Raw genomic sequence first — 14126 nt, 5'->3', positions numbered from 1 at the left:
TGGCAAATAATCCAGATGCTGGCATCTAAAAACAGCCTCAAATACTGAAAGGCCCATTTCAAGGCAACAGCCTCCTTTACATGTAGGTGCTACTTTCTCTTTCTCTGTTGGTTCATAGCTGAGGCTTTTATTTCCTCATGTGTAAATCCTTCAGCACAGTTTTTTTTAGTAGCCAGACAGTTTTATAGGAGGTCCTACAGAACCTAAATGAAGCTTTCAAGGTTTTTTGTTTTTGCTTAAGTTTTTCTTTTCCTGTCTGTCTTGCTGTAGTTAAGCAAGGAGGTTAATCCATGTAGTCTCAAACCAAATAATAAATATATTAATTATCCATCAAAAAGATGATCTGTATATTTATAAAATACAGTTAGGACTACCAGTGCAAAGAAAGCAAATATTATTTCTTTCAAATATTTTTTCCAGAAATTAATTGATATCTTCAGTGTTAAAAAGTTCAGACCATTTGAAAATTGCCAGCATATCTTTAAAACTGATTCTGAACAGCTACTCAGGTTTTATTTTTAAGACCAACATGCATGGAGTAGATGTAACTAATACTGCCCTATTTTTCTGCAATACAGAATAAGAAACGTCGTGAGCGCCGAGATCTGTTGCGATTACAGCTGTTGCGAATTTTTGAATTACTTGCTGATGCTGGTGTGATAAGTGATAGGTAGGATACTGCTTTTCAAACAGAAGAAAGCCCTGTGATAGTGCCAATTATTTGTTTGATCACAGTCATTTCTTGAATCATTGTTAAAATAGCTTTTTCCTATCCAGCTGCTAGATGTTTTCCTTTTTAATTCTTGATAACAGTTTTGACTGTTATAAATTGTAGTCTATCATGCACACTTGTGGTTTACTCTAGATGATTCCTTAACCCATCCTGTTTTCCTTTGTTGCAGTACAAATGGTGCCTTGGAGCGAGATACCTTAGCACTGGGAGCTTTGTTCTTAGAATACGTTGACCTAACTCGCATGTTGTTGGAAGCTGAAAATGATAAAGAAGTTGAAATTCTCAAGGACATGAGAGCCCATTTTAGTGCAATGCTTGCTAACTTGATTCAGTGTGTGCCAGGTATGGTGATGCAATAATTATATAAATTACAGAAACACAAAGATTTGAAAAGAGAGTTTAGTAGTTGACAAAAGCATGACAAGGATTGTTGGGTGTAGAAGAAAATGCTCCATATAATTGTTGGAAGAAGGGAAAGAAGGCGTTAAGTAGAAGCACAATTTATATAAACCTAAATGGAACATTTTCTAGAGGTGTAATCGTGTTAGAACTTACAGCAAAAGTAATGGCTTTCAAATTTATTATGGCATTAATTTCATGAATTATATCTGATGCATGATGTGTTATCCTGAATTCCTTATTTATTATCAATAGTATGGTTCATGAGTTGGTCACTGTGTAATTATCACTGTCAGTATTTTGTTCATTTCATTTGTATTCGACCTCCAGTGACAACCCTTCCTCTGTGTATGTCTATATCTTGCTTACTATTTGAGATAAATGATTTAATTATTTAGTATTAATTTATTGTATTTCTATCCTGTCTTTCCTCTGGGAGCTGGACAGAGTGTACATAGGGATCCAAAACACAACCCTATGAAGTTGGTTGGGCTGAGAGAAAGTAACCAGTCCCAAATCACCCAGTGAGCTCTGTGCCAAATTAGGACTTTAATATGGATTTCCCATATTGAGTCCAATATCTGGACAGAGTTGACAGGAGTCCATGAAAACATATGCCATTTTAAATCATACATCTTAAAGTGTCCTAATGCTTACTATTAAATGGAATAAGGAAAAAATGCAGAAAATAAAGAGCAAGTGATCAGTGAAGTAAAGGTGGACCACATGCAATTATATGAAACCCTCTTATCTGTCAAATTATTTGTTGTATTGTTCTAATCCTAATTATGTTGTGGACTATAAGGATCACTATTGTAAGTCAGCATGGTCTCTGGGCTACATGGGTCATATTATTTGCTTTTAAGTTCTGTCCTTTTTCAGTGAATGAACTTAAAAGTCTACTTCACAAATTTCTGGCTTAAAAACATTGTCATATACGCTTAGTATATATGTGTACATATCAGTGTTGTGGATGCACTGACTACCTAACATGAGTTATCATTTGATGCCTATTCATAGGTTTCATAATGATTTCTAATTTGTATAGGAAATTTTTAATATGAAGTTTGTGTTTTTGTGGTCCAAACTCATTAATGTTTGTGGCTGCCAACTGGGTATTGTAGGAACAGCCAAGGAACTTTTAGCTTTCATCTCCATCTCTACAACTATAAAGTAGAGTGGTCATTAATTTTCCTTATAACAGAAGCTTAATTTACATATGGTTATGTGTCTTGTATTTTGAAAGATTTGTTTGAAGGCTGAGTATATTTCATTTCTTGAGTCAGACTAGAGGCCTGTAGCTTAATCAGGGGCAATCTGAAGACTTCTGTGTTTTCTGAAAATTTCCATTAGGTCAGTCTCTTGCTTTCAAAGCATTAAATCCAGTTGTGCCAAATGCTGGATAGGCTTCAATACATGGAATTTTCTTAGTATTAACAAAGGATTTTCTGCATTCATTCATTACAAAATTATATATACACACACACACTATATATATATATATGTGTGTATGTATGTGTGTATGTATGTGTGTGTGTGTGTGTGTGTGTATATATATGGGGGAGAGGATAGGAGCAAGCAAGTGAGGATAGGAGCAAGCAAGAGAGATTAAAATAGCTCTTGGATTTTTTTAGATTCAGCATAACATTTAGAATAGTCTAGCCCTGTTATAAAACTGAACATTAAGGGATTTGGATAACCTAGTAAACATCTTAGAATGCATCTTTTCACTCTGCTTGGCATCTGCATGCAGCATTTCAGTTTGGGATAAAGGACTTACATGTGTAATATGTAAAGTGCGTAGGTCCCATCCACACAGCTTTTGCATCTCAGAATTGCAGGGTACCTATGATGTAAATACAGCCATTCAATAATATTTAGAATTTGTATGAGACTTTCAAGAGATTCAGAACTCTTCGGATGCATTATCTCAATGGTTCTCAAATTCTACCATATTGTAATGCCTTGAAATGATAAATGAATTTGTGTGACTGCCTGATGAATAAAACAAATTATTTCATTGGGGTTAGGGTTAATCTGCTACAAATGGGTTAGCCATGTAGTCTTCCTTATTAAGAATCCAAGAGATTCATCTTTGTTTCTGAGCAAATCTCTCTCTCTCACACTACAAAGTGTATTGTATGGATTGTGTATACTTATTTACCTAAAAATAAATTGCTTTTTTTGCTAAATAATTTAGCTTTAAAAGAGAGGGTTGTCTTAATAACGGTGACTATAGTCATAGACAGAAAATTCTTTATTTTTACATGGGATAATCTTAGATTTGAGGTCATTTCCTTTCCAGTAAATATATAGTTGCCGAATGTTATTAGTATGTTTTAGGAATCATTCCTGAGCTGCACTGTTTTGCATCAGATTTATGTTTGAGTTTTCTTTGACTAATTAATCAATACAGATTATTTTGTTTTATTTTTTATTCATTCAGTTCATCATAGGAGATTTCTTTTCCCTCAGCAAAGCTTGAGGCACCACCTCTTCATCTTGTTTAGTCAATGGGCTGGACCTTTCAGTATTATGTTTACACCACTGGATCGTTATAGTGATAGAAATCATCAGATTACAAGATACCAGTATTGTGCTTTAAAGGTACATCATGATTCTTTCCATTGCATATAAATCGTTAGCTAATTAAATTATTTTAAATTTAGAAGTGAAAAGAAGTAGACAAGTTAAATTTGACATAATTTTCCGAAATAACAGATTACTTGGGGTATCTTTGTGGTCTGTTCTTTTTCTGAATCTTGGATGAATCATTTTTAATATTTCAATTAAGGTTAACTTGGAATTACAAAATTGATTGTATTTATTCATACTTAACTAGATCAGGGGGGAAGGAGTTAAAATGGGGAGAGAACACCAAAAAGTGTTCCTGGAGTATTAAATAAACCCAGAACTACCTAGTCATTCAAGAATTGCACTAACTTCATCCCAGAATACACTTATTCCAGTGTAACCGAGTCATCCACTAAGTCAGCTCTCCTGACTGGTGGTTCTGGCAGCACCCAAGCATACAATATGAACAATTTGGGAAATACAGAGTTTCTGCATGCTTTGTTCAGGAAGTACTGGGTATCTCAGGAAGCCTTGCACCAGAAGAGTACTTGCAAGAATGGCATCACTATCCATTCTCTACTAGTCAGGAAGGCAATGACGGGTATGATTGGGCCGTTGTATCTTTGGGACATTATGCATGCATAACTGACAGGATGGTGTGTACATGATTCTATAGTAGTATTACCAACACCATTTTATAATCTTTGTTACTACCTTGCTTGATTTGTTGCCTTTTATTTAGAATTTGGAACAGGTAATACCTTGCAATAAACAATATCACAACCTCTTCTTGTTTTAATTAGGCCATGTCAGCTGTGCTGTGCTGTGGCCCTGTGTTTGACAATGTGGGCCTTTCCCCTGATGGCTATCTTTATAAATGGCTTGATAATATTCTAGCTTGCCAAGATTTACGGGTGAGTAACTCAGCAATGTTTCTTACTTTTAAATGTATTGAATGTGATTTTTGTTGCACCTGGTCTACTCTGTGGCTGAATTTATTGTGACCCCAGTGGAATCTGTTTAGTCTCTGAACTGTGGTACAAGGAGTGTAATTTGTTTTTTATCATAGGGCCACACTCACACTGTCCTTTCCCTGGGATTATTCATGTTTTGCTAACTGCCTCATACCTTTTCCAAGGTTATCTCTGTGGTTCTCCAGAGTTTGCTTTTTAAAAAAAAAAAAATGAATGGCACTGAAGGGGTGGATAGGGATGGTGCAAAATTAAAAAAGACTAGGGAAAGTGGGAAGGGAAGAGGCAGCAATCTAAACAAATAGTCACAAAGTTGCAAAAAATTAAAGGGAAACAATGTTTTAAAGAAATCATAAGACTCTTAAAATGATGACCTCCAACCAAATTTCAGTGGCACATAATGGAGGTCCTACAGAATGGACAAGCAGAGGTCATGCGTTGTCTCTCACTTACCCAATCTTGCCTCTTAATGTCATATTTGTAAGCACACGAAGTCTGGCAAACACACAAAACAGAATATAGATCGTGATGAGCTTTTGTCTATTCTTTATGGTCAATTATTGATATAAAACACTGTTACTGTTGCTTTAAAACACCTTACCATTTTCTGTGTGTGCAGGTTCATCAGCTTGGCTGTGAAGTTGTTGTCTTGTTGTTGGAGTTGAATCCTGACCAAATCAACCTCTTTAATTGGGCTATAGACCGATGTTATACTGGGTCCTATCAACTTGCTTCAGGATGCTTCAAAGCCATTGCAACTGTGTGTGGAAGCAGGTATCAACAATAAGCAAAGCAAAACAATGGTTCCTGCAAGTGAATCAGTATCAGTGTAAAAGGAAAAAAAAATTACCCTAGAGCTTTTGAAAAGGGTAGACTTAAACTATATGTTCATGTTTTGATAGGAATAGATATGCTTGCTTGCATGCATGCATGCCTGCCTATCAGAATAGTCCCTTTTAGGGTAAGCAACAGAAAAGAAGTAAGAAATAAAAGTCAAGAGATAATGAAAAGATAATTTAGCTAAAACTAGTTAACACCACCATTCACTATATACCTCTGTTTACTTTCCTATCCTTGTTTCCACCACTTCCATACACCACTTTGTAAATCGTCTTTTCCTCTTTAAGCTTCTCACCTCTCTCTTCTTCAGAACCTCACCAACTCCATCCAACCATCCAACCATGATTTTATCAGTCTTCCCCTTCCTCTCGACTCCTTCACTCCTACTGTACTTCATACTGTACTTCATATATTTGTTTTGTACTTTAATCCTTGTTTGATCGCTGTGACCATATCACCTCAGTATATTTCTTTCATACTGGTCACTCACTTTTGTATTCTGTTCACATTCATTTAGCACCACTTATTATTGATCTTATCTCTTATTTTAACACACACACACACAATACTTTAATAGCCAGTTCCCAGTGCATTCAACTCATTCTCAAATTTCCTGATGTACCAAACTCTAACTTCCATATAATGAAGCTGGCAGAATAACACTCTTGTACCCATCCAGTTTTCAGCAAATGTTTGTTCCATGCAACAGACCATACATGTAACCTGTAACTTCTGTGCTAGCACTTGCACATCTTAAAATGTCTCCATCCATTTCCCATCTTTAGTAAGCATTCTGTCAAGATATATAAATTCATATAATCACTTTTAATTTTTCACAATTTATAACTTAAAATTATCAAGCACAATTAGCTTGTTTTTATACATTAAGTTTCAAATCCTTGTTGCATTATATATTCTATCCAATATTATTTGCAAATCATTCAGATTATAAGGCAACAACATGGCATCATCTGCATACAAAAATACACATACATTGATAACACCTCTAATATAACTTCAAGCTTTCCTTATATATTTATCCCATAAATGTGTTAAACAACCAAGGGGCTATCACACATTCTTGTATTACTCCCTACTTAACGTTAGAACAATGCTTGTTATTCCATTTGTTTTCACACATGCTTTATTTACATTGTATACTGCATTAAGCAATAAATTCGACACCATATTCATGCAAACATGCCGTAATTCAAGCCTATTCACTTTATCATTACTCCTTTTACCTTCCAGGTTATAGTCATCCATATGGTATAGTTTTCACTAGATGGTTCCATAGCTGTTGATCTCCAGTGCCCATCATGGCTTTAGTTAACCTAGGCATCCATTCCTAAAGCTAAAGATGCCAGAATGATGTGAATTGTGATGTGACAACACAATATCCACCCTTTTGTACTCTCATTGCAGTGTCACATAAGGGGCAGAGATTGGTTCACAATGTTGGAATGCATGAATTGTCAGTTGACCTCCAGTGAATGCCTCCATTGATCAATAAGGCTTGTTTGTTTGTTTGTTTTTCAAATTTCTGTCACAGCCCATCTCCCCCAAGGGGGGACTCTGGGCAGTTTACAACACAATAACAATGTTATTGTGCTATAATAATAATGCTCAGTAAGAGAAGATGTACCCTACATTTATCTACCTTAGTCGTTCCCATGCCATATGCAGATTCCCTCCTAATGGTAAGGAGAATTACTGGCCAATTGGGCATATTTGGGCTACTGAGCAAGAAAGGCAACCAAAGCTGAATTTCACTCCGAACTTACTCATGTTGGCACTGTGTGCAGATCAGGATATCTAATCTAGAGACTACCTTGCAAGTTCACTGCTGTTTGCACTGACCCAGTTGGCATATGGTATAGTGACATCCACTCAAGAACAGAGAAATAATTTTATCCAAATAAAATAATTTTTGAGGAACCTGGATTTATGATTTCTTTTGTTCCACAAACTTATCTAGCTCCTTAAAGTTTCCAATGGAAATGTCAAATGTTTCTAATGGAATATTTTTGTTCTTATATAAACACTTTAAAAATAAATTCTCAATGTCAGTAATCACAAGAACCAACCAAAATCTAAATATTATTGCAATGGAGTTTGTGAAAAGAAAGCATTTTCCCATATTTATCTTCAAATCTGTCTGCAGGGGTTTTAGCATTCTTTGTGTTTCTGTTTGTTCTGCACCAGCTTGCTTAGGCTGAGAAAAAATAAAAATGGAATGCCTGTTGTTGGGTACCTAATCTATCAATTACTTGTTAAAATAAGTGACTTGATTGCTTTGCTTTAAGCTAATGTTGGAAGAAAACAAATAGTTATGTATATTCTAAAGATCCTGACTCAAGCACAGAAGATGTGTCATTATAAATAGCAATATTAGTAATTTAGGTGCAGTATATGCCCAAGGTTCCCAAACTCTGGGCCATGGCACTTCAGGATGCCGCAATGAACTCACAGAGGAGCCATAAAAAATCACTGCAACACTAAGGGTGCCATGAACCAAGACTGTTTGGAAATCTCTAATATATGCATTGGTAAATATATTATTTCCCTATAGCTGGGAATTATTTGCCTTATAGAATTGCCTTTTGAAAAAGAGGTAGAATTTATTCTCATTATGTGATATGATATGATTCATTGTTTTCTGTCACTGTTAGGTTATTGTTCTTGTTGCCTTGAGTATATTTTTTGTGGAAAGCAATTGAGAATGTTCATTTAAACTTAAAAATCTCAAATAATCACTTTTGTTTGTTATTTCAGGAACTACCCTTTTGATATTGTGACCCTTTTAAATCTAGTCTTGTTTAAAGCATCTGACACCAGCAGAGAGATTTATGAAATTTCCATGCAACTCATGCAGGCATGTATGAAATATTTTTTTAAAATCTTATAAGCTATATGGAAAAGTAAACAACGATATAGTTTGCTTTACATCCAACAGTAAATTACATATTTGCTGTTTTAATGCAGAACAAGTAGAGGAAAACAACTTGTGGATTTTCCTGGCTTCATTTCTTTTCCCAAGTGTTATCTGCTAATGGGAAAACCACCACCAGTCACGCTTTCTGTTCTTTAAACCCACTTCTAGTGTGCTTTTAAAACAGCACTAAACTCATGTGTCTAAGGACTCTGCTTAAGACCCGCAAGCACTATGAAAAGTGCAATCAGACATTAGAAAGCAGATGTCTCTGCAGAAATCATATAACCAGTGTCTCCTGCAATTCATGCCCAAATGGCCATAGAGCAACTAGAGAGGAGGGTGCATGCCTTCAGTAGCCTCAAATGGCCAATCAGAGCTGTACACTTCCACCCCTGACTGTGACAGCAACTACATCATCCAACAAGTATATTAGATTGAGTCCATGGCAAAAATTACGTTAGGTCTGGAACAGCTAAAGATGAGTTGAAGTTGCTACAGCTGTGGTCTTGAAATAAGACCAAGGAGGAAATGGCATGACAGAACAATTACTAGGGCAGATTGACGCCAGGCTTAGAGACATGTGAGGATGAGACCTGGGTCCTCCATTCTCTTGAAAATAAATGTCAGTGCTCCTTGGAGGAAGAAATGCATTCTTGTCCTTGCATTTGAGAGTTGTGCTATATAGCTTGTCTCTGAACAATAATTTCATTAAAATCTTCCTTTTAAAACATTAAAAAAAATAATTGGGGGTAACAAAGGCTCGGTAGCAAGTTATGTGCATTTATCTTAATATTTTATTTATGAGATTTATAGGCTGCTCAACTCCAAAATTCTCTGAGCAGCTTACATCAAAATAAGAACAGGAAAAAAAACCCAATAAAAAGCAATAATATATCCTTTCCTAAATAATTAGGAAATATTTTCTACTTTTTTCAATTTTTCAGAAAAATGCAAAATTAAAACAGGAAGGATTTTTTTCCTGCCATTTTCCTGCTTTTTTTCACTTTGACATCTCTGCTGTGACTGAGTTGACTATTCTTTTAGTTTCCTTATGGGAGGAGAAGGGAAGGAGGAGCAGATCAGTGGTAACCCCAATATGTGGGAGTACTTTTAGCTCTTGCAGCAGATACAGAAGCCTAGACAGAGACTGCCAGTTTGAAAGATAACAGCATTAATCCATCAAAACGTTTTAATATTCCATCTTTCATCTATCTTCTATATCATTTCTGTCTCTTTTTAATCTTCCCATAGATTTTGGAAACAAAGCTTTTTGTTTATTCCAAGAAAATAGCTGAGCGAAGACCTGGCAGTATTCTTTATGGGACTCATGGCCCCTTGCCACCACTTTACAGCGTCTCACTAGCTCATCTGTCTTACGAACTGGCAAGAATGTATCCTGAGCTGACACTTCCGTTGTTTTCAGGTACAAGTTTCTATTCATGTCTTTTGCTTTAGTAGTGGAAAGATGATCTATTAACCTCTTATGAAGCACAGCAGAAGATATATGTCGACTCTTAGATCTACAGGATATGATTTTGCATCTTTTGTTTTTTTCCTTTACATATGCCAAAAAGAATAGAATGGAACTGAATTAGCATCCAAAGATATGATTCCAATTTCCCTATACTAACTGAAAAACAATTACTTAAGTATTTTTATCACCTTATTTTATCTCATTGTAATTATCATACAAATTTGAAACTTTGAGCAATTATTAAAAGCATATATTTTCCCCCTTAATACTTTTATTCTTAGATACTATTCTTGGCTTTACAAATTCTCTGCTAATGTCACCTTACCATGCTGGATATAATATGCTTGTTTGAATGCTGAGTAAAATTTTAAATTAGAATTTTTTATTTATTCTTTTCCCTGAATTCTCTGATGCTTCTTTAAATTACGGGTTGGCAAAACTGTAGTCCTTTCCAAGTCAAACAACAGTAATAGGGATATTACAAGTAGCCAGAATGTTAAGATTTTGCATGATTTTGCAAGGTATCTTATGGTGAAATAGCCAGAATCTTGTTAGATTAGTGAATGCAAAAAACCGGTTTTTTTTACCTTTTGATCTTCTTTATTGCCATTTCCTTTTTGTTGTTATTGTTGTTTTGTCCTGATCTATTGTGTGATGATATCTTGGATTTGAAAAGGCTGATTGGTGCTCTTGATTTATTGGATTATTAGTCTTACTATTTCTCCAGTAAGAATGGTTGATAGCAACTCTGCTCTTCTGACAAAAGAGTTTCCAGGGTGGCTTACAGTTTAGTATTGAGTCAGGTTCTGTTAGACTTTGGGACATACTGTGGTACTGAGATTGCTTTGGTCACCAACAACTGGATAAGGGAGTGCAGTCCTGCTAGTTCTCCTAGATCTAATGGCAGACTTTGTAAGATCAAATCAAATCTTTATTATGGTCGTAGACTAGCATATTTGTAAGATCAACAACCATGATGTCTGCTGGGTCTTGGGGACTGTTTTGCAGTGTTCTGGTCCTTACTACTGAGCCATGTCCAGAAGAATTGCTCTTCAACAACTGTGGTTGATCTGTGGTTGTCGTATAGTGCTTCATCTTGTTCACCACACTGTGCAACCCCCAAATGAAGCTGCTGGGGTAGATCATTTATAGTGTTGAAATGGGTTGCCAACAGGATGTTGATGACACCCAGCTACATTGCTCCTTATTATCCAACTACAAGGAAGTTGTACCCTGAAATATGAAAAAAAAAAGGTGAAAGGCCCCCTGTGCAAGCACCTAGTCATGTCTGACCCTTGGGAGGAATGCCACTTTTGCGATGTTTTCTTGGCAGACTATAGCAGGGTGGTTTGCCATTGCTTTCCCCAGTTGTCACCTTCCCCAGCAAGCTGGGTACTCATTTTACTGACCTTGGAAGGACGGAAGGCTGAGTCGACCTGAGCCGGCTACCCGAGAATCCAGCTTCCACTGGGATTGAACTCAGGTCGTGGGGAGAGTTTTTGGTTGCTGGAATATAGTCTAAGTTTAATAATGGGCAGAATTAAAAAAAAATAAACAGTGAGGTTGATTCAGCTGAGAGGTTGGCTCAAATTCACCCAATGAGCTTTCCACTGAGAGGAGACTAGAATCTGGATCTTCCTGTTCCTAGTCCAACACCTAGATCACTGTTCCAGACTGGCTCTGCTTCTCTGTCAGTTGCTGGAAATGAAATATGTGTTATTTCTGTCTTTATAATAAAAGATTTTAGAATCACCTTCTTTAAATTTTATCAGAAACAATACATTTGACAGAATTTATTGTTGAACTAAATGCTTCATAGTCTTACTCCTAAATCTAAGATTCTAGGAGTGTTTTTTTCAATTGATTTTAGAAGTAAGTCAACGATTTCCAACAACTCATCCAAATGGGCGTCAAATCATGCTCACCTACTTGCTGCCATGGCTTCATAACATTGAGCTAGTAGACAGCAGACTTCTTCTCCCAGGTTCAAGTCCTAGCACCCCTGAAGATGAAATAAAGGATAAAGATGGAGAAGTAACTGTTACATGTGGCCTGAAGGGAAATGGCTGGGGCTCACCAGAAGCCACATCACTGGTGCTTAATAATCTGATGTATATGACAGCTAAGGTAAGCAAGAAAATACTCAGTGGCCTATAAAATATGAAATGCAGTGCCATAATATTAAAGCAAGATTGAAAGTTGCATAAATAATCCTTCCTCTTCTTTTTTATCCTCACAACACTCTAGCGAGGTAGATTGGAAACGTCTGATTATTAAATATCAGTCAGTACACATCTTTCAGGATTTTTCTCCAGTTTTATTCCAGCCAATATTTACTATAGCTTGACCTTTATGATTCAAATAGATTCTCAGTGATAAAATGGTATCTCTCCTCTGTCCCTTTAACTGATTGATTACTTTTCAATTAGTCTTATATTTCACTTATTTTAGCAATATGCTCACTGTAGTTTGATCAAGTTCATTTTTCATATTTCCATTTAGTATGGAGATGAAGTTCCTGGACCAGAAATGGAGAATGTTTGGAATGCTTTAGCCAATAATGAAAAATGGAGCAACAACCTGAGAATAACCTTGCAGTTTCTGATAAGCTTATGTGGGGTTAGCAGTGATACAATTCTTTTACCTTATGTAAGTGATTTTAAAAAAATAAGTTGTATTATTCTTATGGAGCAAAACTATCTATTCAAAATAATGTATCAGAAATAATCATAATAGTTTATTGAACTGAAGTAGTTAATAAATTTGCCCCTGTATACAAGAAAAAATACCAAGTATTCAGTGGACTTTATAGAGAATATCCCTTTACTTTCTTGTTAAGTGTGGAACCCAAAGCTTAGCTAGTGTACAGCCCCAGAAATTTCATTGCCAACATTGGTCATAAATTACCAATTTGGGATGATACTATAGTTTAAACAGAGTAAGGTGATGTGGTGGATTTTGGTGGTGCTACTGGTTCTCAGGAAGGAGGGAGCACATTCCAAGGAGGTGGGGGAGATAAGAGGTGGCCCAGTCTAGGAGGCAATGGTGGGAAAACAAAGAGGTTCAGGATAGCCCCGGCCTAGAGTCTCCCAGGTTATTTCCCCTTAGGTTAGGTAGAGTAGTTTTAGTCTGGCAAGATTCTATCTATATGGTGTGAGCAAATAAAGAACTGGAGTTTGAATGGACTGACTCTTCGTTGTTCTTGGCTGAGCCTGACAGCTGTAAAGTAGATAGTTAAAAGCTCTAGTAGGCTCAATATGATAGCACCTAGCTGAATTTGGCTGATTGCAAGCTAAGTAGGGTTGGTATTTAGATGGGAGACCATCAGGAAATACAGAGTTGGGGGGCCAGACAGGGGAGGACATATCTGCAAGAGTGTAGTGGGAAACCACTTCTGTATTATTGCCAAAAAAACCAACAACATATGGATGTGTCCATGAACTCACCAGGAATTAAATGCAAGTTGAAGGAACCTATATCTTTGTTTAACCCTAATGAACTTATTTTGAGAACTCCCCTAACCACTCCAAAATTAACCAAAAATGTAGGACCCATCCCATTAATTAAAGTCACTATGCACTCTGAATTTCTTGCAGATCAACTTAAAAAAAAAATACAACCCCTTGCAGACCACAACTATCACCAATTTCTACCTTATGTAATGAGAAGTCAATCAATTGGCACGACAGTATTAGAGTACAATTTAGTTGTGATTCCTTTGTCTCTCCATAACAGAATCTTTCTGTACCAGTTTGTCTGCTTTCATGTTTGGGGACTAACCCTGTATAGACGTTAGGCCAATTGGTTTCTGGGCATAGTGGTACTTCCATAACCAGGTACTCTCCAGATGTGTTGTGTCTGTAATTCCCAGATTATACTGTCATTGGGCAGCCAGTAATATGAGGAAGGTCATTTTAATTATTATAGCTTCAAATATATCATCTATGTGTCTACTGTGCACATTTTTACATTACCTTTCTTGTAGATAGAAGCTGCTAAATGCTACTTTTTCTTCAGATCAAAAAAGTTGCCATCTATTTGTGTCGGAACAATACTATTCAAACAATGGAAGAACTTCTATTTGAGCTACAGCAAACAGATCCCGTGAATCCCATAGTTCAGCATTGCGACAATCCACCATTTTATCGTTTTACCGCCAGCAACAAAGCTTCAGTCGTTGCTTCTGGTAAGAATTAAAGA

General features: G+C 36.3%; 1 protein-coding gene across 2 annotated transcripts in view; it reads left to right on the top strand.

Moving 5' to 3' along the window:
- FRY (FRY microtubule binding protein) overlaps positions 1-14126 on the top strand; it is a 150085-nt gene that overhangs the window by 78063 nt on the left and 57896 nt on the right. For both annotated transcript variants that reach the window (XM_063305708.1, XM_063305709.1), the window contains exons 25-34: positions 579-670; positions 903-1075; positions 3579-3739; positions 4510-4620; positions 5297-5451; positions 8293-8392; positions 9704-9875; positions 11797-12053; positions 12429-12575; positions 13944-14112. In XM_063305708.1, the coding sequence (XP_063161778.1) occupies positions 579-670; positions 903-1075; positions 3579-3739; positions 4510-4620; positions 5297-5451; positions 8293-8392; positions 9704-9875; positions 11797-12053; positions 12429-12575; positions 13944-14112 (1537 nt within the window). The remainder of the gene's footprint in view (positions 1-578; positions 671-902; positions 1076-3578; positions 3740-4509; positions 4621-5296; positions 5452-8292; positions 8393-9703; positions 9876-11796; positions 12054-12428; positions 12576-13943; positions 14113-14126) is intronic.

This window comes from Candoia aspera, chromosome 5 (genome assembly GCF_035149785.1).
Source record: "Candoia aspera isolate rCanAsp1 chromosome 5, rCanAsp1.hap2, whole genome shotgun sequence".
Classification (NCBI taxonomy): Eukaryota; Metazoa; Chordata; class Lepidosauria; order Squamata; family Boidae; genus Candoia; species Candoia aspera.
Note: the sequence above shows the minus strand (reverse complement) of the source record. Positions and strands in the feature narration are given on the sequence as shown.